This window comes from Asparagus officinalis, chromosome 8 (assembly GCF_001876935.1).
Source record: "Asparagus officinalis chromosome 8, Aspof.V1, whole genome shotgun sequence".
NCBI classification, from domain to species: domain Eukaryota; kingdom Viridiplantae; phylum Streptophyta; class Magnoliopsida; order Asparagales; family Asparagaceae; genus Asparagus; species Asparagus officinalis.
This window is the reverse complement of record NC_033801.1, coordinates 128,241,259-128,266,845: the sequence shown is the minus strand read 5'-3', so window position 1 is coordinate 128,266,845 and position 25,587 is coordinate 128,241,259. Positions and strand designations below refer to the sequence as shown.

General features: G+C 36.3%; 1 protein-coding gene across 2 annotated transcripts in view; it reads right to left on the bottom strand.

Moving 5' to 3' along the window:
* LOC109822742 overlaps positions 8,582 to 25,587 on the bottom strand; it is a 29,889-nt gene continuing 12,883 nt past the window's right edge. For both annotated transcript variants that reach the window (XM_020388988.1, XM_020388989.1), the window contains exons 8-18: positions 25,300 to 25,410; positions 24,375 to 24,451; positions 23,137 to 23,203; positions 10,787 to 10,852; positions 10,401 to 10,508; positions 10,148 to 10,278; positions 9,935 to 10,001; positions 9,732 to 9,799; positions 9,555 to 9,648; positions 9,161 to 9,231; positions 8,582 to 9,066 (exon numbers count right to left, since the gene is read on the bottom strand). In XM_020388988.1, coding sequence (XP_020244577.1) covers positions 8,757 to 9,066; positions 9,161 to 9,231; positions 9,555 to 9,648; positions 9,732 to 9,799; positions 9,935 to 10,001; positions 10,148 to 10,278; positions 10,401 to 10,508; positions 10,787 to 10,852; positions 23,137 to 23,203; positions 24,375 to 24,451; positions 25,300 to 25,410 — 1,170 coding nt within the window. In that variant the 3' untranslated portion in view covers positions 8,582 to 8,756. The remainder of the gene's footprint in view (positions 9,067 to 9,160; positions 9,232 to 9,554; positions 9,649 to 9,731; positions 9,800 to 9,934; positions 10,002 to 10,147; positions 10,279 to 10,400; positions 10,509 to 10,786; positions 10,853 to 23,136; positions 23,204 to 24,374; positions 24,452 to 25,299; positions 25,411 to 25,587) is intronic.

Genomic DNA, 25,587 nt, shown 5'->3' with positions numbered 1-25,587 from the left:
GGTTTGTTTCGAGGTTGTGGGAGGAGGACTTTTGGAATTCGAAGTCTCTTGGGTAGTAATGCGGAGGGGATGGAGGCTCGTAGCGCAGGAAGGTGGTGGAGTTTAGGTCCATGTCTATGTAGTCTTCTTCGTATTCATGAGGAGGCTGCAGGTGATGATGAGATGACTCTTTCGCCATTTCAAGATGGCCTCTCTCTCTCTCTCTCTCTCTCTCTCTCTCTCTCTCTCTCTCTATTCTTACTTTCTCTCTCTATGATATGGCTTTGTGGTGAGAGGGAGGAGGAGGAAGGCATCCTTTAATTTAAAGCAGTGATAGGGGCCAAATTAGAAAAATTGTTGAGGGGTACTGGTCAAGGGTTTAGGTATATACTACAGCACCCGAGATAAAATATGGACCCCTTTCAGGCCGTGAAAAGAGCGCTCGACTTGTAGGGACATGTTAAGAGTATAGAAACTACAATCCCTTAACAACCGTCGTAACTTCGGAGTTATGGTGCACTGGCAGTGGCCTTTCACATGGTACCAAAGCAACCGATGTCCGAGTCCCGCTGACTCTGGGATTGAAAGTGGATCAACCGGAGGGCTTATGACTACTATCTTAAGGGTTAACCTTGGTAGTTTGATTGTTTTCGTGTCTTTCTATCTATGCAGCATTTGTTTATATATATGGACAAATTTTCAAAACCAACCCTTTTACACATTTAATTGCGAAAACCGACCCCTTTTCAAAATAATTGCAAAAACCGACCTGTTTTCAGCCCAGCGCTGAAAACAGGTCGGTTTTTGTAAAAAAATCTCCGAAACATCACGGGAGTTCAACTCCCGTGAAGTTTATGGAGAAATTAAACTTCACGGGAGTTCAACTCCCGTGAAGCTTAATTTCTGCTTAAAACTCCACGGGAGTTGAACTCCCGTGGAGTTACAGTCAGCAATTCCAGAGAATCGAGTCTCTGGCAAATTGTGACTGCAACTTCACAGGATTTCAACTCCCGTGAAGTTGCAGTCCACAAATTGCCAGAGATCGAGTCTCTGGAAAATTTGCACTGCAACTTCACGGGACTTGAAATCCCGTGAAGTTGCAGGTCACCCAGCATGCACAGCTGCTGTGCAGGTTTTGTATATTTACCTGTAACTCATATATATGTCAATTTATTTGCAAACAACAATATATACATGATTCAACAATGAATTATAACTCATATATATGCCAATTTATTTGCAAACAACAATATATACATGATTCAACCATGAATTAAACACACACGAATATGTATATGAACAACAATTTATCTTCAAAAGTTTAGTATTTGAAAATTCAGGAAAGTTACAAAATTTATCAAAATAAGTTCATATACAACCCAATATAGCTCCTCTCCCTCTCTTCCCCCTCCCCCTCGCTCTTCCCCGCCCCCTGGGTTCCTACTGATGAGCCTCAACTATCTGAGTATCCGGCTGTGTATGAAGCTGCGAAGTGCCGGCTCCATCGGCATGCGAAGTGCCGGCGTCATCATCACGCGGCCGTCGACGTCGAGCGTACGCCCGTCCAAATGAGCGAGACCTGTCCTCACGGCCTGCGAACTCGTCGACGTGAGTCTTATGGAACACCTGCGCTATGCTCTTCTTGATCCTGCTGAGGAGACCTAACGCCACCTGATCCTGAATCTCAGTCACGTGCGCATCAATATCAGCATTAATGCTATCTAAAACACGGACCTGCGTGGTAAACAATTTATTAAGTATCAAATCAATAAAAAATATTATAATTTAGCTTAGAAACTTACGTAATCTCTCTCGTTCATCCCACTAGGGATGTAACTATCTGTCGGTGGGCGTGGCATGTGTCCAGCTAAAGGCTGTGGGTCACGCGTGATCCATCTACGTGTGATACCCCAATACCAACGCATATACGTGGTATAGTCAACAGCTGTGGGCCTCGTATCCTGTATGCAATCCCACCTATGAACCCACCTGTCTATGTAGGTCGCACGGATTACGGCCCAGTCAGTCCGGTGCGATGTAGGGCGCCGCCGACGATTGATCTGCTCGACAGGATCTGGAATATGCTGAGAGAGTGTAAACTGCCGTAGCACACGGTCCGGTACATGCATCTCTACGATCTCCCAACAGATCAATGGAACTCTGGCTCTCCACAAGTCGGGACTATCTCGGCAGATAGGTGCAAGAGAATGTATATCGAGCTCCGGCGGTGTATAGGGTCTCCACTTGAACTGAAATAAAGTAAAACATTTATCTTTATCATACAGAAAAACTATAATATTCATACTTCTTGAGTTTTATATTTACCTGTTCGTGCTGGAGGCCATCAAGCTCATTTCGGTAAAACTGACGGTGACGCGTCGCTGATTTGTACTGAGCGTATCGCACGTTATACCTATATGCAGAATGGCGAATATATAAGTACAAATATTCAGGTTACGAATAAAATATGTGTGTATAATTATACATGTATGCCAACGGATACTGCCCCTCTAAGTCACGGTGCATAAGTAAAGTGGGTCGTCCAATATGAATGCGCTCCCATGACCAAATCTGTATCAACGTACAGCATCCCTTGAATTCTTTATTCTGCATCAGAGATACTCTACTCAATTCTCGATACAAATATGCCAACACCGCACTGCCCCTTCATATACGGGCATATATATTCTCGAGGTAATTAAATCTTTCCCATCATAAGAACAGCGAGAATTACAATTCGATTCGCCTTCATCGTTACCTCGGAAGGGAAAAATTCAATATCAATATTACACGAATAGCCAAATAAATATATTGATTAGTTCCTAAATTTGATTACATTATAGGTAGTGAAGTCTAATTTCCACATTGAATTGATTAATTCACAAAATTCGTAAAATAATTCAAAAATTAGAATCTAAAATCTAATTTAAATTCATGTACATAGTGTAAAATCTAAAATTCTAATTTTTCTTCACAAAATCTAAAGTTAATTCACAATTAAATTCAAACTCTAAATACAGATCAATATTTCGAAGATTATTGCATAATTTCCCCCTCTAATTTTCGGACGAAAAATTATTGATAAATTACAACAATTCTCACAAATTCACAAAAATTATTGAATAATTTCCCATTGATAATTTTCCTCTATTTTTCAAATTTATTGCATAATTTTCCCTCTAATTTTCATCATTTTATTGATAATTTCCCATCTACTTTTTCATTTCTTCATAAAAATTCAAAACAATTCATAATTAAATTTTAAAATCTAAGCATTCTACATGTAATACAATCAAATAGTGGGGAGTATACAACAATTTAGAGAGCTATAGCCTTTTTTTTGAAAGAATTTACGCTGTTTTTTGGAAAAACTGACTGAGATCTGAACTGGAGCGGCGGTCTGGAGCGGTCGGAGGCGTGGCGGCCGGTGGCGAAGCGGCGGGCGCACGGCGGGGCATGGGGTCGGAGCCTGGAGCGGCGGCGGTCGGAGGCTGGGGTGGCCGACTGAGAAGGCGACGTTTGGAGAGAGGCGGAAATATTAGGGTTTGTGTGGTCTGGGGTCGGGTCACGCGCTTAAATAGGGTCACCAAACTCCACGGGATTCAAGTCCCGTGGAGTTGCAGTCCAAATTCCAGAGACTCGATCTCTGGCAATTTGTGGACTGCAACTTCACGGGAGTTGAAAATCCCGTGAGAAGTTGGCAGTCACAATTTGCCAGAGACTCGATTCTCTGGAATTGCTGACTGTAACTCCACGGGCGTTCAACTCCCGTGGAGTTTTAAGCAGAAATTAAGGCTTCACAGGAGTTGAACTCCCGTGAAGTTTAATTTCTGCATAACTTCACGGGAGTTTGAACTCCCGTGATGTTTCGGAGATTTTTTACAAAAAACCGACCTGTTTTCAGCGCTGGGCTGAAAACAGGTCGCGTTTTTGCAATTATTTTGAAAAGGGTCGGTTTTTGGCAATTAAAATGCTGTAAAACGGTTGCTTTTGAAAAATTGTCCATATATACTATATATAATATATATATATATATATATATATATATATACTATATATATATATTATATATATATATAGTACCTACACTTAATATACCAGCAACCCTAATCTAAAAACAACGGAATTTGCAAATTCAAAAAATAAAGGCCCACTCGCACTCACTTCCTTCCTCTTTACTGAATATATATAATAAATACTCTGATGTAGCAAGCCTTACTGCTATTACCTGATTAGATCTGGGGGCGTGCGTACCGGCGAGTACGCTCCCCTCAAATCGCAGTAAATTGCACATAACCTTCCCCATTTATACTTTCGAATAATATTTATTATTACCCCCTCAGTTCATTTATTAGCGCTTACCATCCCTCGATTCAGCGGGGAGAAGGGAGTTATCTGTAATCCTCAAACTGAGTTGTGGGATCGATGATAAATACTCACTTAACCTTTTTAAGGACAAGTTATGAATAGACCCCTTCAATTAATTAATTAAGGTCCTATTCTGAAGATAATCCCTGTACTCAGTCTGTCTATTACTGAATGCGTAACTCAAAGACTTTGTTCTTATTGACAAAATTCCTAACAATAAGGATGAAAGATGCACCCTAAAGAGTTTTTAATACATATTTCCTTGTTCTTGTGCGTTGAAAACTACAGAAAATCAAGTGTCTTTAGCAGTTAAGATGATTGTTGCTTCTGTTGAGGTTCGAAGTATCATCCAATTGCAAATAGACCTCCTGTGACTCCACTTGCTATACGAATAGACTCCACCTAGTTCTACTTATTGCGAACCTAGCTCTACTTATTGCGAACAGATCCCTGAGCGAAATTTTTTTATTCTTAAAATCATTAATAATATTTGGCACAAACTCAAATTAAGAGAACTATTCCCTCCATCCCTACTACCTTCATTTTCTAACTACACAAGGAAAGAGGAAAAAAAAAACTAAAAATTTACAGACTGAGCATCGAGCAAGCATGGGCACAAACTCAAATTAATGGAACTATTCCCTCCATCCCTGATTCCCTACTACGTACCTTCATTTCTCACCGTACAATGAAAAAAAGGGAGGGGGAAAAAAGAACCTTGCTATTTGTCTCGCGCGTGATGCATCACGCAAGAGAGGAGGAGGGTCAGTGGGACCCACTTCACGTGGGTCCCTCTGACCCTCCTCCTCTCTTGCGTGATGCATCACGCGCGAGACAAATAGCTTTTTTGGGGAAAAAAATAGAAATTTACAAGCTGGGCACTGAGCAAGCGTGTGCACAAAACTCAAATTGATGGAAGTATTCTGTTTCTGATATCAAGTTTTGATCGCCAGGTTGAAGGCATGTAGCAGATACTCGGCTGATTCTACGCACAATTTTTTTATTCACGTTCACGTGTGCCATGTTCATCCAAGCTCAAAGTCTACGTTTGCAGTTTGAGCATCTCCAACAGCTTCCATATTTTATTGGTATTCTTTACTTTTGGAGAATTTTGGGCTTTTTTTTTTGTCCAACAGATTCCCCATCACATTCCCCAAAATAAGGATGGAAGAGAAAAAGAGGGAGCATTCTCAAAATCAACAGCATTCTGCAAATTTTTTCAGAGAGCTTTGTCATAAATGCAGCACATTCTTCAAAACGGGATGGAGGAGAAAATAAACACAAAACAAAATCCGTAATTACAAAAAAGTCATGGAGACGGTTCCAATGCATAAGAGCGTCCCAAAATAGAGATGTAGAATATTTTTATTATTGTAATAAATACAAGATTTTTCAAAATAGGAAAGTTGTTGGAGTTGCAGCAAAAATAATTTGGTAAATATGATTTTTGCTTTCCCATTAGAAGTTGTTGGAAATGCTATTCTACTACTACTCTTTATTTTATTTTTTTATTTTTTTATTGATCCTCAAACGTGGGTAACTCAAATTACTTACCTTGGTTAAAAAAAAAGAGTAATTAGACATTAATACGGAAACTATAAAATATTTTGTGTGATGATGTGAAAGAAACTTGTTTTTCCCAACTGTTGGTGCTGACTTTAATAAAAAGAGCTGCATCCGACACATGAAAGTGGTAACGTATAAACTCATCAAAAGAATCATAAACGGCAAAGGTCGATGCCTTTTCTTTTCCCTACATCATCAAAAAATAAAATTGCAAATCTTTCCCATCTTATAACAGCTTAAAAATAAAGGGTGCACGTGAGTTTGACCCCCTGAAATGGAGTCAAGAGCAGCGAAGCTTTTTCTGAGACCAAGCCGATGCTACTCATCATTCTTGAATAGCTTTAGAGTTGTCCTGTTGAGCACTCGAGGTCCGTCTCAAGTATTTTTTAGGTTCCAGGTAGAGAAAAATATTTAGGGTCTTAATATTTTTTTAAATTAAATATTAGTTTTTTAAAAATTTATATAAAATTTAATTTTTTTGCTTCTTGAGATAAAATTAAATATTAGTTTTTTATATTAAATTTTTATATTCAAGCTTTGATAATAAATCCTTTTCAATTGATAAAATTGCCAAATTATTTAATCTTTCTTGAGACATTGTTAAGCGTAAATAAGATTTTATTAATTTTAATTTTGAAAAGCTTCTTTCTGCTGAAGCAATACTAACATGTATTGTCAGTAATATTCTACAAGCTATCAATGCGTTGGGAAAAGAATTTAATTTTTTTATAAGGTTTAGTATCTCAACTTCTGTTTTTAATTCAGGATTTATTATTTCTTTTAAAACTTTTAGCCCTGAAAACAAATCTAAATCATCAATAACATATAACATTTCCAAAATAAATGAGAATGAGTATTTAATATGTGTTTTTCTCTTTTTTTTACTGCTACAATCTAATTAATTATAAAAATAAAATATAAAAAGTTACAATTAAACTTTATTAGTGTTCTTTTCCAAAGATAAAGATAATTATAGCAATAAATGATCAACTAAAGATAATTTAGAATCCTAACAATAGTCAACTTCTTATATTTCCAAAATAAATTAATAATTTTATTTTATTATATATATATTATTTTATTTTTTGGGCCAAATAAAATGAGGGCCCTGGGCATATGCCTTCAGTCGGCCCTGGTTGATGCATCAAGAAACTTAGAAGCTTATGCCAGTATTAATATCAAAGGTAGAGGTGTTAAACCGTATCTATATCCGAGGAAATATAATAGCTATTAGGAACATACACGAATATGGTTGCTCAAAATTATAACCGATAAGATATGGTTACAGATATAGTTTTGTAGTGAAATATCTGAATCCGTATCCAAATATCCGGATACATATTAGTCATACTGTTATGATAGTTTTAATCCTGAGATTATAGATTTGAAGTTAATTTTGATGATTAAGATATATAACCTTAACTTTTTTTAGATATAATGAACATATTAATGAACTCTTTTGCATCACATAAACTATATTTTTTTCAATACTATATAGTTTTCTCATTTTTTTTACCTACATGAACATCCACCTATATATCCGCGTGCATATCTAGATCAGTACCAAATTTTAACGGATATAGATATAAATTTTTCTCGCTAAGATATATCTGTATCTATATCCGTATTCGGGATGGATTAACAAATATGAATATGGTGAGTAACATATCCGAGCATTATCGGACCGAATGCACCTCCTTAGCAAAGGTGAGCAACCCTCAAACTAACAAAAGAACCACTTGGTACTCATGAGAGTAGTGTTCGATCAGTACGCAACCATGTACTCTTGTGAAATAGAAAAGATTGACGGCTGATGTGAAAGAGTATGGGCGCACATAAATGATGTCAGGACGAGATTCAACACAGGCTACTTGCTCATGGAAGGGTTGCTCCTTTTTGAGTGGATTGTTTTGATTCATTCTAATTTTGATATTTACGGTATCTTATGAATTGCACTCATTTTATTTTTTTTTCACTCAAAATGAATCATAAATGTTATGATTTTACGTTTTGTTTGGTACGCAGTAATGGACTCAAATGAGAATGAAATGGAAAAATGAATGGAATGTATGTGAGAATGAAATGGTCATTCTCATTCCTTTGTTTGAGTGCGTTTGTAGAATAAAGCTAGGATAAAAATCTCATTCTCATTCCCATGCTTGATATCACTAGTTCACAAGTGAGAATAAAATCTTATTTTCTAATAATGCCCTTACAACAACATAGATTTTTAATAAGATAAAAATAAACATTAATTATAATAACTAAACAATTTTATTATGCATAGGTTATATTAATCTAACTATGTTTTATACTAATGCACATGTTATCTCTCAGGTGTATGATCCGTTTATATTTTTTAAACAATACTCACTATTTCTTAGTCTTAAAAAATTAAAGAAAAAAAATTAAAAGAGTGTCGCATCTTTCATAGGTCCAAAAATAATATAAAAATGATATCCATCCACAGTTCTAGATATCAAAATTAACTCATTTGATAAATTATCAATAAGGGTATAATAGGAAATTACGTAACTAATTTGATTCTCACTTGAATGGGAATGATCACTCCTTATCAATTCACATGGAATGCTCTTAAAAAATATGTATGTTTGGTATCGGGGAATGAAAAGTAAGAATGATCATTCTATTCCACCCTATTCCCGCGTACCAAACGGAGGCGTTAGTGATTTCTCTGGTAGTGTTTGATAGTGAATAAAAATCCAAATCCGTAATATATGTATAAACTACATCCAATTCTAACTCTTGCAAAATGAAATCTCACCAACACACACAAAAAATATGGGCTAGTTTGTCCTGTTACTATAAATCACTAGAACTTCCTATATTAAATCACCATCATACTCCCAACCTAAGATATCTTCATTAGTCCAATCTCCACTTGCATCAACAAATTCAGAAAGGTCAGTTCCATGGTAAAATGGGTATCCTCTTGCTGTAACAGGCTCTGGAGATTCACTTCCTTTAGAGTTAGGCGAATCTTTCGCATCATCGGCTTTAGATGAATCCTTTGCTGAGCTTTTTACTGGTTTAGGAGCCTCCAACTCTAATCTTGGCCTTACAATAGATGCAAACTCTCCTCTCATTTTCTCAATATTATCAAATAAGTCTTTGATCTCAGGATCATCTCTCCTGCATCAGTAATAAATCATGACTTGTCATCTTTTCTATAAAAGCCGATTTTATATATCAAAAGACCCGATTAAAATTGAGAAACCTATCAAACCTGGAAGTGTAAGCTTGTGCTGAGTAAAAATGCTCTTTCATTTGACCAACAACATTGAGCGTAGTAACAATCTGTGCAGCGAAGTGCTATTAGCAACCACAAAAAAAATTCACCGCAAGAGAACTTCAGCTCTAAAATGAAAAAGATGAGAAACATTGAGAAAGAAGTTCATCAAGTAAGTGAATTTGGCAAACAAGAAAGAGATTAAAAAAGTTAGCTTTTACTATATTGGACTAATCAGTCAAAGAAAAGAAACTGAAAGAATAGTTTGTTTTTAATTTATTATAAAGGTCATGTTGGAAGAATTGCTTTCAGTTGGTTAAGAAAAATCATTTATACAAATTTTATCGAGTATTTCCTTCAGAACATCTACAGAATAAAATTATAAGTATACCTTTCTTTCAGATTTCAAATATTCCTTCACGAGTGTTTCATGAGATTTTGAATCACTTGAAGCCTCAGCATCTGCAACGAGTATTTTCTCCGATCTGAAAAAAATGAGATAATAGGAAAAGAATGCAACCTATATAAAGCATTTTATACGATATCCATTTAGAATATATTATAATACCTTTTTCCGAAGCTCATTAAACTATCCACCAATTCCTTGATATGATCGATAGAAGGTCTCAGCTCTTGCTATCGGAATTAAACAATCAATAAGAAAGAAAAGAAAAACTTTCAATGACAAAGAATGTTGAACCAATAATTATATGCATGTAAGAGTTGTTTTAATCGTTTCATAATGACTTTCCAATCCAAAGAAATAGATACCTTGCATGCCGAAAGGTGATGCTTGATCAGTCTGCGAAAGCAATTTCCATATTTCTCCAACTTGTCACTTTAACATGCAAGGAAAATTCAAAGAATATGAAGAAAAAAAATGAGGATAGCACATAAGTTTCCTTAGAAGGTAAAAACGAGCCTAATAAAAACTGTCTTATAAAACATGGATGTTTATTTAGCTTCAATGCTAAGTATACATACTTAGCCTGTTTTTCTATGAGTTCTCTGTGCATTGACTGGTAAATCCACGTCTCTTCTAAGAATCGGATCCATTCGTGGACAGTATCAGCCTCTACTTTAAATGAAAAAATAGATCTTGAGAGCTCATTCTCCTATAGTATAAAGGAAAAGTGAATGATGGGTCTCCGAAGGTATTGGAAAGAACATTAAACCGCTTCCTAATAAACTGCCATTAAGAACTGAAAAAGTGAAAAAATGTAAGAAAATATTGAACCTTTGATTTCAAGTGCAGAATTATCTGATTGCTTGCTTCATCAAAATGGATTCTCTCTTCCCTGTGTTTGTTGAAGCGTAAAAGAGCAGACTTAAGAGAGATATTTACCTACAAGACAAGATTCTGTTAAATGTATATGTAAATCATAAGTAAATTTTACACGAGAATCAGTCACAAAAATTGGTAGTTAAATACATTTAATTTGGAGAACCATGTTTTGTGACTGGCTCTCAATCATGTAATAGCTAATATTCCGTTCAGTCATGTTAAGCACCACTTCCTCAAGTAAATTACAAACTATCATATCACAGTCTCGCAAATAGATAACATGATGAATTACTACCAAATGAAGCAAGAGCTGAAAGAACAAGGAAAATAACAGCTACCCTCATCAAGTCAGCTTCGACCCTGTCTCTCTGCCTTTCAAGTATAGCAATCTCAGCAAGAAGTCCCTGAGATAAGTTGATAAGAATTCTTGACGATTTTCAGCTACTCGAGACAACACACTAGCATAAATTAGAAATACATAAGGGGCAATGTATTACATGAATAAATTCCAGAGCAAGGGGGAAAACATAATTGCGGATTTAATGTCAAAGTATAAAAGAGTCAACAAATCCGAAAAGTGCAACAAAAAATAAAAATTCGCAAAAAATGCCATGGTTGCTACCTGTCATGATGTGTAAAGGGATAAATGTATAATGCCACAGCAACTGTCACGAGTTACAGAGAGAAACATAATAAAACAAATATGTATCTTTGGTATTGTGCATTAAAATTACTCCCAACCAACACCAACTCCTCTCTTCACACAAGCATGATCCATATATGTTCTACAGACTAATAAAAAAACATCTTGTATTTGAAAGGCCAGAGAAGATATATAGTGTAAGTTTAATAATGAGCCGTAAGGCCCGTAACACATTAAGATGATCAAAGAAATGTCAAGGACATCTGAGTGGAGCTCTCATATAAGATAATACCTTCAAGGAAGAATTTTTTTAAAAGATACATCGAACTGAGAACCATTAAGAACGAAAAATATTAACAGAAAAAATAAACAGTACAAGGCATGGGGATAAGTGAATACTGAAAACCCAGCCTACTAAGCTCCAGTCAATCGATGTGATGTGTATAAAAATGAGCAGCAAGATCAAAGCAGATTCTACCAGCTAATTTGATCCAACGGTGCAAACAAGTACACTAAGATTAAGCATTAAGTTTATTTTATATACTTGTTTGCTCACAAACACCAGCTTAAGTTTTTATTAAAGTTGCCATAAAAAATGGTGTCAAAGCACCAGGCTTAAGCCTTGGTTTCAAAACTTAATTAAATATGTTCATGTACATTTGGTTATTTTACCTTTCCAAGTTCATCTTATGCAGAAGGCCTTTCCACATGGCCTATAAAGCCCTCAGATTGCATAGATAAGTTAGACTCTACTGTCAAAGAGGTTGTTTCCTACTTCAATGATGAAACTTCAAGTATTGCCGCTAAATTATAATTAGAGACTCCACAAGAAGACAATGAGATATTGTTAGGTCTCATGTTTATGAGCCTACTATCTAATCTAGTTTTGATGATTAACAAACAATTCCTAATTATGAGCCTACTATCTAATCTAGTTTTGATGATTAACAAACAATTCCTAACATTGTTTGTCGAGTGTTTGTATTTACTTGTTAGGAATCCTACACAAAGATCCTTGTCGGAGGTTGGATGGATTTGCGTGTTCACGATGATATTCAAAGGAGGTTGGAAGGAGTATTGGAATGAAGCCATCGCTATTCAAGTCAAACACATTATTGCTTCATCCATTCTCGTAGAGGAGGATCGCCCAAGATCAAGTGTCACGAGAGCATTTAGTTTGGATATATTAGTTTAGGTATTTATACTTTGTGATTTTCTTTGGTTTTGGGGTTTTGTTTTAAGAACCTATATATATATACCCCTCAGTCCTCAACACTTAGAACTAACCAAGAAAAGTTTAAAACAAGTTTTGCAAGTTTGTTTAATTGTTTTAAAGAAAATTTTAGTGTGTTGTTTATGTGAAAGAGAGTTTCACAAGAGGAGATCTTTTCGGTTTTGAGCATCAATTTTCACATCTCTATCTCTCTTGTTTTTAGAGAAGTTTTTCTAAACTCAATCTCTAGCATTTTATATTTTAATTATCATATCTTTAAGCTAGATTTTAATTGAGCTTGATTTTATTTTACTCATTGATTACACACACCCTCTTGAGCTTTTAGTATTTCACGTATTGTATATTTGGGTGTGATTGGATCATTGAGAATGAGCTTACACTTAGTTCTCATCTTTGAATTAGAGAACAAAATCTTTATTTATGCCTTATTGTTGAGAATGTTGTGGGTCCAGCCCAAGATAAGGCCCACATGAGGAGGTCTACATGGATTAGAATTCTATCTATAAGAAGTCTACATGGATTAGAACTCTATTTAGGGGCTGTTTGGTTCGTTTCCTAGATATAGGAAAATGCATTTCCATGTACAAAAATACAAATTTTGAGTTTTTCAAACTTTTTTAAGAAATAGATTGTTTCGTTTTGGTTCGCACAAAAAAAATGGTGAAAAACCAATGTATTTATTTTTCTTGTGTTTGGTTCGCATGGAAAAAAAAGAAAAAATTTTTGTTTATATGGCAAAAAGCCGACGTGACTGCAGTTTTCGTCGATTTCACGAGGTTGAGGAAGGAATTGGGGGGAAAAAAATCTGATGTGACGGTGATTTTCACCGAGTTTCCCTTCTTCAACCCTAGCGAACCAAAGATGGAAAAAAAACTAACGGAAAGCTTATATCCTAGGTGGCCACGAAAAATCTGATGTGGAGACGGTGTAAAACTTTTCCACCGAGTTAAAAAACGAACCAAACAGTCCCTTAGAAGAGGATTTGGATGATCTATTTGAAATAGGAATAGGTTTGGAGAATTCTATTTAAGAGAACCCTGAGATCAATATTTAGATGAACATTTTTGGGTGAACAGTACTCTGGTGCTACAGTAACCGCGGATTTGCAACAGTGCCCTGAGGAGAGAAAAGAGAGAAGAAAAAGAGAGATAAAAGTTCATATTCTGGATAGCTCGAGTGTCCGATTGCCGTGATTCAAAAATCGTTATCTTCAGAACGACGACGCCATCGAGGGTACGGTGCTGATTTCTCCACGGGAGTTAGAGATTTTTGGTGAGATAGGTTTTAGGGTTTTGGTGTCCTAGAGGTAACACTGTATCTTTCTCTTGTGATTTAATCCTCAAGTTCAGGTATAACTTAGAGGTATTGTACTCTTGATTCATAGTGAAATATTTCTCTCTGGATTACCCGTGGACGTAGGCACGATTTGCCGAACCACGTTAGATCTTGGTGTTTGCTTGTTTGTGATATTTTTCATTGGTGCCGTTATTCATTTAGTATTTAATTCCACAGATTAATCTCCTTAAAATCCCCAACAAGTGGTATCAGAGACCTAGTTTGAGGCGTGCTTTGGGATGGAAAAGATAGAGAGTTTTGACACAATGATAAAATTGGATGGTTCCAATTGGCAAGTATGGAAATTCAAGATGGAAGATATTTTGTATTGTAAAGATTTACATGACCCTATTGAGGGAGATGAAGCTAAGCCAGAAAAGATGACTGATAAAAAATGAGAGAAACAACACAGGAAGACGATCGGTTATATTCGGATGTGGATCGACGTTAGTGTGTTTCATCATGTATCGGGTGAGACTAACACGAAGTCTCTTTGGAAGAAGCTTAAGGATCTCTACGAGCAGAAGACCGCATGAAACAATGTGTTTATTATGAGGCGGTTTGTGAACTTAAAATTTAAAGAAGGAAGCAACATAGCAAGGTACTTGAATGAGTTCAAGAGTTTGATTAATCAGTTAGCTACCATGAAGATGACTATCGATGATGAGCTACAGGCTTTATTGCTATTGGGTTCTTTGTCAGGCAGTTGGGAGATACTGGTTGTGACAGTCAGCAACACAGCTCCAGATGGTGTGTTATTGATGAGTATGGTTACTAACAGTTTATTCAATGAGGAGACTCTGAGGAAGTCTACCAACACAGATAACTCACATGCACTTGTCACGAAGAACAGGGGCAGGAGCAGGTACAGGGACCAATCCAGAGGTCATGGCACATCCAAGGACAGATCAAAGTCTAAAGGAAGAAGTTGCTTTTATTGTGGGAAGCCAGATCATATCAAGAAGAATTGTTGGGCATTGAAGAAAGAGCAAGCTGGGAACAAAGATGAAAAGAAAAAAGTTGACAGTAACACTACAACCACTTTGTCTGAGACCGATGTTATTCTCATTTGTAGGGAAGAAGACCGTATGCATGTTACAAGTCAGAATTCTGAGTGGATAGTGGATGTAGGAGCTACATGTCATGCTACCTCCAATCGAGATCTTTTCATGTCGTATAAAGCAGGTGACTTTGGCAATGTGAAGATGGACAATATTAGCTACTCGAAGATTGTGGGACTTGGTGATATACACTTACAGACAGATATCAGATGCACATTAATCTTAAAGAATGTGCGGCATGTTCTCAATTTGCGCGTCAACTTAATTTCGGGTTTTGCTTTGGACCGAATGGGATATAAAATTCAATTTGGTGGAGGAAAATGTAAACTCACTAAAGGTTCTCTTGTGATGGCTAGAGGAAGTGTATGTTGCAATTTATACAAGACTCAAGCGAAGGCTTCATGTGATTCTTTGAGCGTGGCTCAAGACGGTGATACTCTCAGTTTGTGGCATAGGAGGCTCGGGCACATGAGCGAGAAAGGATTGCAGATATTAGCAAAGAAGTCTCTCATTCCCTTTGCTAAATGTTCGTCACTCACCCCTTATGATTATTGTTTATTTGGCAAATAACATAGAGTTTTTTTTAATAAGCCTTCTAAAAGAAAAGATAATATCCTGGATTTAATTTATTCTGACGTTTGTGGTCTTATTGAGGTGGAGTCCTTAGGTGGCAATAAGTACTTTGTCACATTTATTGATGATGCATCGCGGAAGATGTGGGTCTTCTTATTGAGGACAAAGGATCAGGTATTTTCAGTCTTCCGGCAGTTTCATGCTATGATGGAGAGGTAGACAGGAAAGAAGTTGAAGTGTTTGCGCACTGATAATGGAGGAGAGTACACTTCCATTAAGTTTAGAGATTATTGCTCCAAGCATGGTATTTGACATCAGAGGACAGAACCCGGCACACCGCAACATAATGGAGTTGCAGAGAGGTACAACAGGACCATTATGGGGAAAGTCAAATACATGTTGAAGATGGCGAAGTTACCTAAGAGCTTCTGGGTTGAAGCTATTCGCACTGAATGCTACATAATCAACAGGTCTCCTTCAGTTCCTTTGGGTTTTGATATTCCAGAGAGAGTTTGGTCCAGAAAAGATATTTCCTATTCTCATATGAAGGTGTTTGGTTGCAAGGCGTTTGCACATATTCCGAAGGAGAAGTGTAATAATCTATTTTTTTTTCTTATACTAATCAATTATATAGGAGGCCCATCTGTTTTTGAATTGAAAAAAAATAAACCAAACTATGTAAAGCCCATAAGTGTTTTGGAATCAAGAAGGCCCAACTCCATCTTTCCCTTTTGTTTTTCTTCTTTCACGTGAGAGATTTGAGGGAAAGATATTTTTGGAAATATCTCCCCACTTAACCCTGTATCTCCCAAAATCCCTCCACTAAAATCTCGCTCCCTAATTCTCTCCATAAATCCCTCCCCAAATCACTCACTTTGTCCCCTAATTACTTTTTATTTTCTCTCTTTAAATCCCCTTCCAAATCTTGCCTCACGTAAAAAAAAGAAAAAAAAAGAGACGGAAAAAGTGAGAGAGAGAGAGAGAGAGAAATAGAGGGAGGAGAAGGGAGGCGGCAAGGAGAATTGAGAGAAAAAAGGGGATTTTCTTGCTTCGGTGTAGCTTTCGGGGTCTCTCGAATTTGGCAAGCATTTCTTATCCTTCAATTTTTTTTTCTTCTTCAGTCAATCCTTTCTTTGCTATCTTCATTATTGTTCTCATTTGATTTTCATCGATTCAGGACTAGCTAGCATGCATCTTTCAAAAAATATATATATATGACCTCTTTATTCCCATCATGTGTGACAGGTTGTCTAGGATAATGCTCATACTTCATCTCCTTCATTTTTTTTTAGGAATTGCTTTGTAGATTTTTTTTCCTGCTCATATTCTTGTCAGTCATGTAGAATGTTAGATAACACTACACATGATGTATATATAGTTTCTAGTTGATCATGCACTATTTGACTTCCGTTTATAGATTAAATTATTTAGAATGTTCTGTAGGATTCTCATGTATTTTCAACTTTGATACATGGTTATATTAATAGCAATCATGTCAAGTTCTTGTTTGTAAATCAGTTTGATAACTTGTCGAATTTTAAATGTGGATAAATTAATGTGGCTGGTGGTTGCTAAGATAATTACATATCAGAGTGGTATGTATTATGACCCGTTATCATATGTGAAATGTTAATATGTAGTTCATGAAATTCATGGTTACTGAGTCATAGATGTGAGCTATCATTTTATGTGATATTCATATTGTTTAGTTTCATAGTCAAGCTATGGTTTTCCTGTATTTTTTCTTGTTTGTATCTTTTTAGTTCATAGATTATATGATGTATTGTCATATTTTTCTCAAAAAAAAAAAAATATATAAGGCTCTAAAACTATGTTATATGAAATCTGTAAGTTTTAAGTATTAAAAAGTAAAATAAACTTTATTCTAAAGTAATTATAAATAAACTTTTTCTTTAGAGTATTTATTTATTTTCATTATGCCTAAATAGTTTCTCTAAATACAAGGGATGATTCTTGGATATCCTATCAAATCTTAAAATCTATAATTTAACAAGGTTGTTCGGTTGGTAACAACAAATATAAGTTTAAATTTATTTCAAAAACGAAGTTTTTTATATAACAAGGAATCTGTTGTTGTGAAATTTCAAAAATACCCTTAAAAGAAAATATGAAAAACTAACTATTTCTTTTTGTTGACGAGAAGTTTTTTTTGTTTTAAAATTTTTCTTAAACATTATATATTTAACCCAGCATCTCTTAATGGCTCTAGTTCAGTGGCATTCACTGTAAATTGGAGGTTCAAAGGTTATGTGTATACGAGTTTCTTTTAGCAACCTTTAGACTTTGATTTATTATATTTTACACCTAGTACAAATATTAAGTTCAATCTAATCCGAGTTGGAACTTTGCCCCCATGTCAGTTGTGTTGACTTGTGTCAAATAGCAGACCCCATGTGTCCCACATACACATTAGTCGTTCCCAAGCAGCATGCATTTCAATTTGTGTCAAATAGCAGACCCCATGTGTCCCACATACACATTAGTCGTTCCCAAGCAGCATGCATTTCAATTACTTGGTTTATATATGTATATATGGTCCCACATACACATTAGTCGTTCCCAAGCAGCATGCATTTCAATTACTTGGTTTATATATGTATATATGTAATGACTAAGAACGGCTAAAGTAGAACTTGGACATCTTTTTTTTTCTCTTGTTTTTTTTTTCTCTAATGACTTTTTTTTTCCTGCATTGACCGTTTACATGAGGCTTATTTGACGTTAATATTATTCATATTTGAGGAGTCAACTTTAATGTTCTAAGTATTTCCTAGTTGGTATGTACTGTGCTTGACATGCATGGTTGTATGGAAAATTGTTGCTTGATCACCTAGTTGTCATCTAATAGAAGAGACTGTGCATGAAAACGACTTCTGTTAAAATGTGATTTATAAGTATGAATTTCATAGCATGACTATGCTCTCGATATCGATATCGATATCCCAATATGAGATTTTTCCTTGACTATTACTATTATAACATTGATTAGACGATGCATCCCCCTTGATTGGACATGTTCTGGGTCACGGTTATCTTTCATCATTTTACAGAAGTCATCCCACGGTAACTCTGTGGTTAGTGTACAACATTTCATGCACAGTCATTTAAATTAAATTGGTAAACATGGGGTTTATAAAATGGGATTTAGACGGAGAATATAACATGTATATAAACGGATACATGCGCATTCCTGATATCCTGACTTATATATACATGGGCCAAAGGGCCAATACTGGAGTTGAAGCCGTGTTCCCGAGACGGTTTACGGGGAACCGATTTATATACATGAAAATATTCTTCTCTAATTCAAATTACATGTAAAATAAGAATAATATGTTTATAGGCTTTGTGATAGTTTTGGCATGCACAACATGGCCTGGATGAAGTATTTGTGATGTATATTTATATTGTTTGTTTATAGAATTTTAGTAGTTGATATTTAGAGATTTACAATTTGAGATATATGGTACATACGAGGATTTCCTTGTTTGGATTATTCCCTCGACGTACTCATCTCGTATTGTGGGTTTCTAAATCTTAATTCTTTTTAGTATAGGATATAAGATGTATGCTTTATGGTAGACCTTGTTTGAATATCCATGTTTAGAAATTCCCTTTATCATCTTTAACTGAGTTTCCATTTTTTCTTTATACATGTCACCTATACTTACACGCGCACAATTTCCTCATTTTACATGCTTGCTGGGAGTTTTTTGACTCCCCTGGGGTTTGCATGCCCCAGACCCGGGAATTGTTCTTTCTTCACAGGACCAAGAGTACTTTAAGGATTAAGACCAGCGGCAGTGAACATCTTCTGTCCTATCACTTTCTCAGCTTCAGTTTGTTTAGGTAGTTATTTATTTTAGACTTTCCCTTAGCCACATGTGATTCTCCAGACTATGATATATTTTTCTCTTTCTCATTTTTAGATAGTTGTGGATTTGTTATAGAACTCTGTAATTTCAGATATTTCTTTATCTATCTATTTTCTTTGTTATCTTAGTTACATACTCTATGTAGTAGTTCTTTTGGCAATATATTTATATACAGGATGATCCAGAGGCGTGAATGTGATCGTATGGTTGCATTGTCGACCGAGTCACGTTCCAAACTATCACGTTTTGGAACCGACGCGTGATAAGAAGAGACAGAAGCTTGATGATAGAGCAGTTCCTTGCATTTTTCTTGGTTATGGAGAATACGAGTTCGGCTATAAACTATGAGATCCAGAAAAGAGAAACTATCAGACGAGCAGATGTGATTTTTTAGGAGGATCAGACTATTGCAGATCTCGAGAGAGCAGAGCAGTCAGAGCGTGTTGCTAGTGAGATTCCAAATACGACACATGTTTCGTCTCCAGTACAGTTGTATCCTACAGATACAGAGCAGGTGCATGATGATGATAATAATGATGACGGTCAGTTACCAGAGTAGGGAGACGGTGATCAGGATCACGAGCAGAAGGCTCCTCACAAGGGGGAGCATCACCAGCAGCAGAAGTTTACAGAGCCACAACTTAGGCGATCAGCTAGAGAGCATCGACCATCCACGAGATATCGTCTTTCAGAGTATTCTTTGCTGACAGAAGAAGGGGAGCCAGAAAAATTTCAGGAGGCACATACTCATAAAGACAAGGACAGATGGTTTCAGGCTATGAAGGAAGAGATGAAGTCTCTTGAGAAGAACAATACTTATGAGTTGGTGGATTTACCGAAGGACAGAAAAGCTTTGAAGAATAAGTGGGTGCTCAAGTTAAAGAAGGATGACTACAAAGAGATTCAGAAATACAAAGCCGGATTAGTGGTGAAAGGTTTTGGTCAAAAAAAAGCATTGATTTTGATGAGATTTTTTTCACCGGTTGTGAAGATGACGTCCATTAGAGTTATCTTGGGGTTAGCAGCTAGTTTAGACCTCGAAATTGAGCAGCTTGATGTGAAGACTGTATTCCTTCATGGTGATTTGGAGGAGGAGATCGACATGGAGCAGCCTGAAGGTTTTGAAGTGAAGGAAAAAGAACATATGGTTTGTAGGTTGAAGAAGAGCCTCTATAGTTTGAAACAGGCACTCAGACAGTGGTACAAGAAATTTGATTCTTTCATGTTAACTCATGGCTACCAGAGGACAATTACAGATTCGTGTGTATATTTCAGGAGAATTTCAGATTCTAGTTTCATTATCCTTTTGCTTTATGTGGACGATATGTTGATTGTTGGTCAGGATAGTCAAATAATCGGTGGGCTGAAGAATGAGTTATTTAAATCTTTTGACATGAAGGATTTGGGCTCGACACAGCGGATTCTTGGTATGGATATTGCTCGTGACAGAAAAGCCAGGAAGTTATGATTATCACAAGAGAAATATGTTGAACGGTTACTTGATAGATTCAACATGAAATATGCCAAGTCAGTCAGTACTCCTCTTGCAGGTCATTTGAAGCTTAGCAAGAAATTTTACCCGACTACAGATGAGGAAAAAAATAAGATGGAGAATATTCCTTACTCTTCAGCTATAGAGAGTTTGATGTATGCCATGGTTTGCACTCGACCAGATATAGATCATGCAATTGGCGTTGTGAGCAGAATTCTTTCTAATCCAGGGAAAGTTCATTGGGAAGGTGTAACGTGGATCTTAAAATATTTAAAAGGCAGTTTCAGATTGTGTTTGGATTTTGGAAGTTCGAAGACAGTATTACATGGTTTTGCAAATGCGGATATGACAGTTGATCTCGATCACAGGAAGCCTACCTCAGGTTGGTTGTTCACTTTTGTAGGAAGAGTAGTATCTTGGCAGTCCAGGTTATAGAAGTGTGTTGTTTTATCTACAACAGAGGCGGAATATATTACAGCTGCAGAAGCCGATAAAGAGATGATTTGGTTGAGAAGATTTCTGCAGGAGTTAGGCTTACAACAGGATAATTATCAAATCTTCATTGATAATCAAAGTGCTCTTGATTTGAGCAAGAATTCTACATTCCATTCCAGGATGAAACACATTGGTGTGAGATATCATTGGCTTAGGGAAGCTGTTGAGAAAGAGGAGCTGAAGTTACAGAAGATTCACAGAAATGAAAATCCAGCAGATTTTTTAACGAAGACCGTTTCCAGAGAAAAGACCGAGTTGTGTCGGTGATTGGCCGGCATGAACTCTCGTTGAGGAGTTAAAGATTGGCATATCTCCTCCTTAGGCTGGAGGGGGAGATTGTTGTGGGTCCAACCCAAGATAAGGCCCACATGAGGAGGTCTACATGAATTACAATTCTATCTATAAGAAGTCTACATGGATTAGAACTCTATTTAGAAGAGGACTTGGATGATCTATTTGAAATAGGAATAGGTTTGAAGAATTCTATTTAAGAGAACCCCGAGGTCAATATTTAGATGAACAATTATTGGGTGAACAGTACTCTGGTGCTGCAGTAACCACGAATTTGCAACGGTGCCGCGAGGAGAGAGAAAAGAGAGAAGAAAAAGAGAGAGATAAAAGTTCAGATTCTGCATAGCTTGGGTGTCCGATTGCAGTGATTCAAAAATCGTTATCTTCAGAACGACGACGCCGTCGAGGGTACGGTGCTGATTTCTCCACGGGAGTTGGAGATTTTTGATGAGATAGGTTTTAGGGTTTTGGTGCCCTAAAGGTAACACTATATCTTTCTCTTGTGATTTAATCCTCAAGTTCAGGTGTAACTTGAAGGGATTGTACTCTTGATTCATAATGAAATATTTCTCTCTGGATTGCCCCGTGGACGTAGGCACGATTTGCCGAACCACGTTAGATCTTGGTGTTTACTTGCTTGTGATATTTTTCATTGGTGTCGTTATTCGTTTAGTATTTAATTCCGCAGATTAATCTCCTTAAAATCCCCAACAGAGAACACGTTGTAATACACAAGGACACTTAGAGGAGTGGTTGGGAGAGACCGTGGTCAATTCCAAAAGGAGTGACATTGGTTGTAAAGCCTAGGAAGAGGTAGTAAATCCAAGCACTTGAGGAATATGACACGGGTAGGCCAACACTTAGAAGGGTGTCTTGTGGTATTGATAATTGTGTGATATTATAAAAGTTTTCGGTGAACTAGAAAACTGATTGTGTAGTTGATTTTGAGATAGTGGAGAATCTCCTCGAAGGTGAGGAGCGGAGACGTAGGTCGAGGGTTGACCGAACTCCGTGATCATATTGTTTGTTTGTGTTTGACATTAGCGCACTTATTCTTGTGTATATTTTCATATCGCCTATTGTCTCATGTTTATATCGCCCTTTGTTTAATTCTATATCCTTGCATATATCTCTTGTATACATCATATTGCTAAGATATAAGATATTGTTAGTAAATTTTAAATTGGCATCGATATCAGATTAGATTAGCAAATACCCTATTCACCCCCTAGGGTAATTTCAGATATGACACAGACACAGCATCAAGAAAAGTCCTTAAAGAGTAGAGTATAAGATGTGGATATATGCTGTCGATTTTTGTGTGCTTTTACATAATATGCATCAAAACACATAAAGACCCCGACGTGTTTTTATTAAGATTGGAAAGAACAGACAAGATCTTAATGATTTAAATTCATAACTCCTGCTCAAAAAATAGAGATCAGGAATCTGAGGTCCAATCGGACCTACCACAAGCTTATAATGCCCCTCATATCTTTTGCAGGTTCTTAGGTTATGTTAAATAGTACTCCACTTAATTAAAGGATGTTTTGTCCTTTTTGATACATGGCAATGGAAATCTCTTAAAAAATCTGAATCTAAAATAAAGATGTGTATATCTGATGGTTTCAGAAAGTTCTATTTGCATATATGTCTCTGTCGAGATACCTTTTCAGTTTCACTGACTTCGTGGGTTTTGGTCACACGAAAGTTGAGAGCCTCCTCTAACTGATTCCTGCAGATTTTGCAAAAAAAAAGAATTAACAGAGAAACATCAGAAATAGTTTATCCAGGAAAGGGAAAGAATATGTCAATAAAGTTTCAATACCATAAAAATCAAGCTTGTTGTGCTTGGCTGTAACAAATGTTTCTATGGGCATAGGTATTCAATAGAACTGTTAGTCAAAAAAGGTTTTCAATACAACTGTAAAATTCCCAGACCTCCAAAACTTTCACAAAAATTATATACATTTTCCCATTCATAAACCCAAATTATTAGGATGGATGCTGACTTATATGTTGGGAAAACTGAGATGGTTGAATGGCTTTTTCCCCTTCCCTTGTAAATAAAACGAATTAATAAGACAAAAACAAGCAAATGATCAAAGGAGATACTCAGCAGACACCAGTACTTTTAACATGTGAAGCCCTTCAACTGAAGGGAAAAATCACAGGACCCAGTCCATGAAAATCTCCACTACCAAAATAATGGGTACACAAAGTGTAGTCCCTAGACACCCAAGAAGGATAACAAAAGAGTGAGGTGGAAACATTCACTCCCTTCTCTCTATTTTTCTCTTTCTCTCTCCTAACACACTCTCTGAGTTCTGTTGCTTCTTCTGCTTTGTGTTGCTCGGTTCAATTGTCCTGATGAAGAAGTGCTGTGAATTCATAGGAGATTGTCTATGTAGCGTGAATGCATTCAGCCCACAAAAGTGAACCTCTCACCTATTCTGTCCACTTTCATGTTCACAATCAATTTCACATTGCAAGCATGAAACACGTGGTTTTCTCCTCATTAATGGAAGGGACCTACATGCTACAGCAGATGCACTCTTATCATGAAATCTTAAATTTTTCTCTGAATTTGGAATTTGATTTATATTCTAATTGTTGGCACTTCTACACCTTTTTTAATTCAAGATGATAGCATGCATATTATCATGATAAGGATAACAAGCACCACTAGTGAAAGGATGTCTATGTGGGATAGGGTGAGAAGATTGGAGAATTCAACTTTTTTATCAACAGACCCCTCAAGGCAAGAGTCTTACTAGTACAAGTTAGGATTTTTCTTATGTTGCTGATCTTGCTTATGCAACAAATTATGCATATAAGCTAATAAAAATGTGCCAACAAAATAAATCCCAAATTTTCAGAGAATGAGCATAAAATAAGAGCTAGACCTGTGATCTGAAATACGGATTTCTGCCTTTGAAGAGGAATTAGCAAGAGATTCTGCTAAAACTTTTAACTTATCAACCTGACATTAATGAATAAGATAATATTAGTAACAGATTCCCATAGAGAATACGAAAGATGGTTCTTATCACAGTTTGTCAAAGTCAAGTCCCACAATTTCATATCCCGCCAATTATTTGTCACCATTTGGGAGGCATAAAAATTAGAAATTCAGCAAGAGCTAATGGAAAAGTTGGTTTTTCATTGGAAGCAAACAATGCTTCCAAGAATCAGTAGCAAAATGATTCTCGGGGCTCTGATTATGTTTATGTATTGATATGATAAGCAATTTTCAATGTTTCAAGAAGATGCAAGATAAGAAACAGATATACATGACAGAGGAAGCAGAGACGAGATTGGTTAATGGTGAAAATGTACATAATGGTTGATCATGAGAAGATCTTCAGCACTGATCTATTTGAACACGGTTTCAAAGAAGCTATCAACAAACTGAAGCATATGTTTTGGATTACCTCAGATGCAAAATAAGTTCTGTAAGTTAATTTATCTGTCCACATTACTGCTTGAGATTCTTTACTTCTGTTATTTAGATGAAGAGATTGGGATTAAAAACACAACCACAACTCCAAGTAACAGACAATGCAATAGAGAATTACTAACACGCATTGTCAGGAGCACCTTCAATATCAGGGAAGTTGGTTCAAACGTGGGCATTTTCTTGTTACCTTTGCATAGATTTTGTTGCATGGTCTCTTTGGTTCAGTGGAAAAAAAGGGTAATGCGTCAATCTTTCATTGCCATGTTTAAATAAAAGAAAACCAGAAAGGTGGCTTCAAAGAGAGCATTGGAAGATTGATGATGGAAGAATTAGTCTTTAAATAAAAGAAGAAAGAGAAATTACAAGCATGCCTTTTCAGAATGTATCTTATCAGAATCCCCATTTCTTATGGTCCTCTTCTTTAGTAATAAATCTTCAAGTTTAGAACACAACTGAACTTCTTCAAGTGCTTCTTTCATATCCTACAAGACCAAATGTAAACTTAAAATAAAGTAATGCTATAGACGTGAACATAAATCAAAGCAGAAAATGAAACAAGCCCTATAATTTGCAGCAAATGCAGTAAAGCACAATGGCACCAGAAATTAAACATTTTCATTCCTACGAAAAACATTTCAGAAATCAATATTCTATTACAA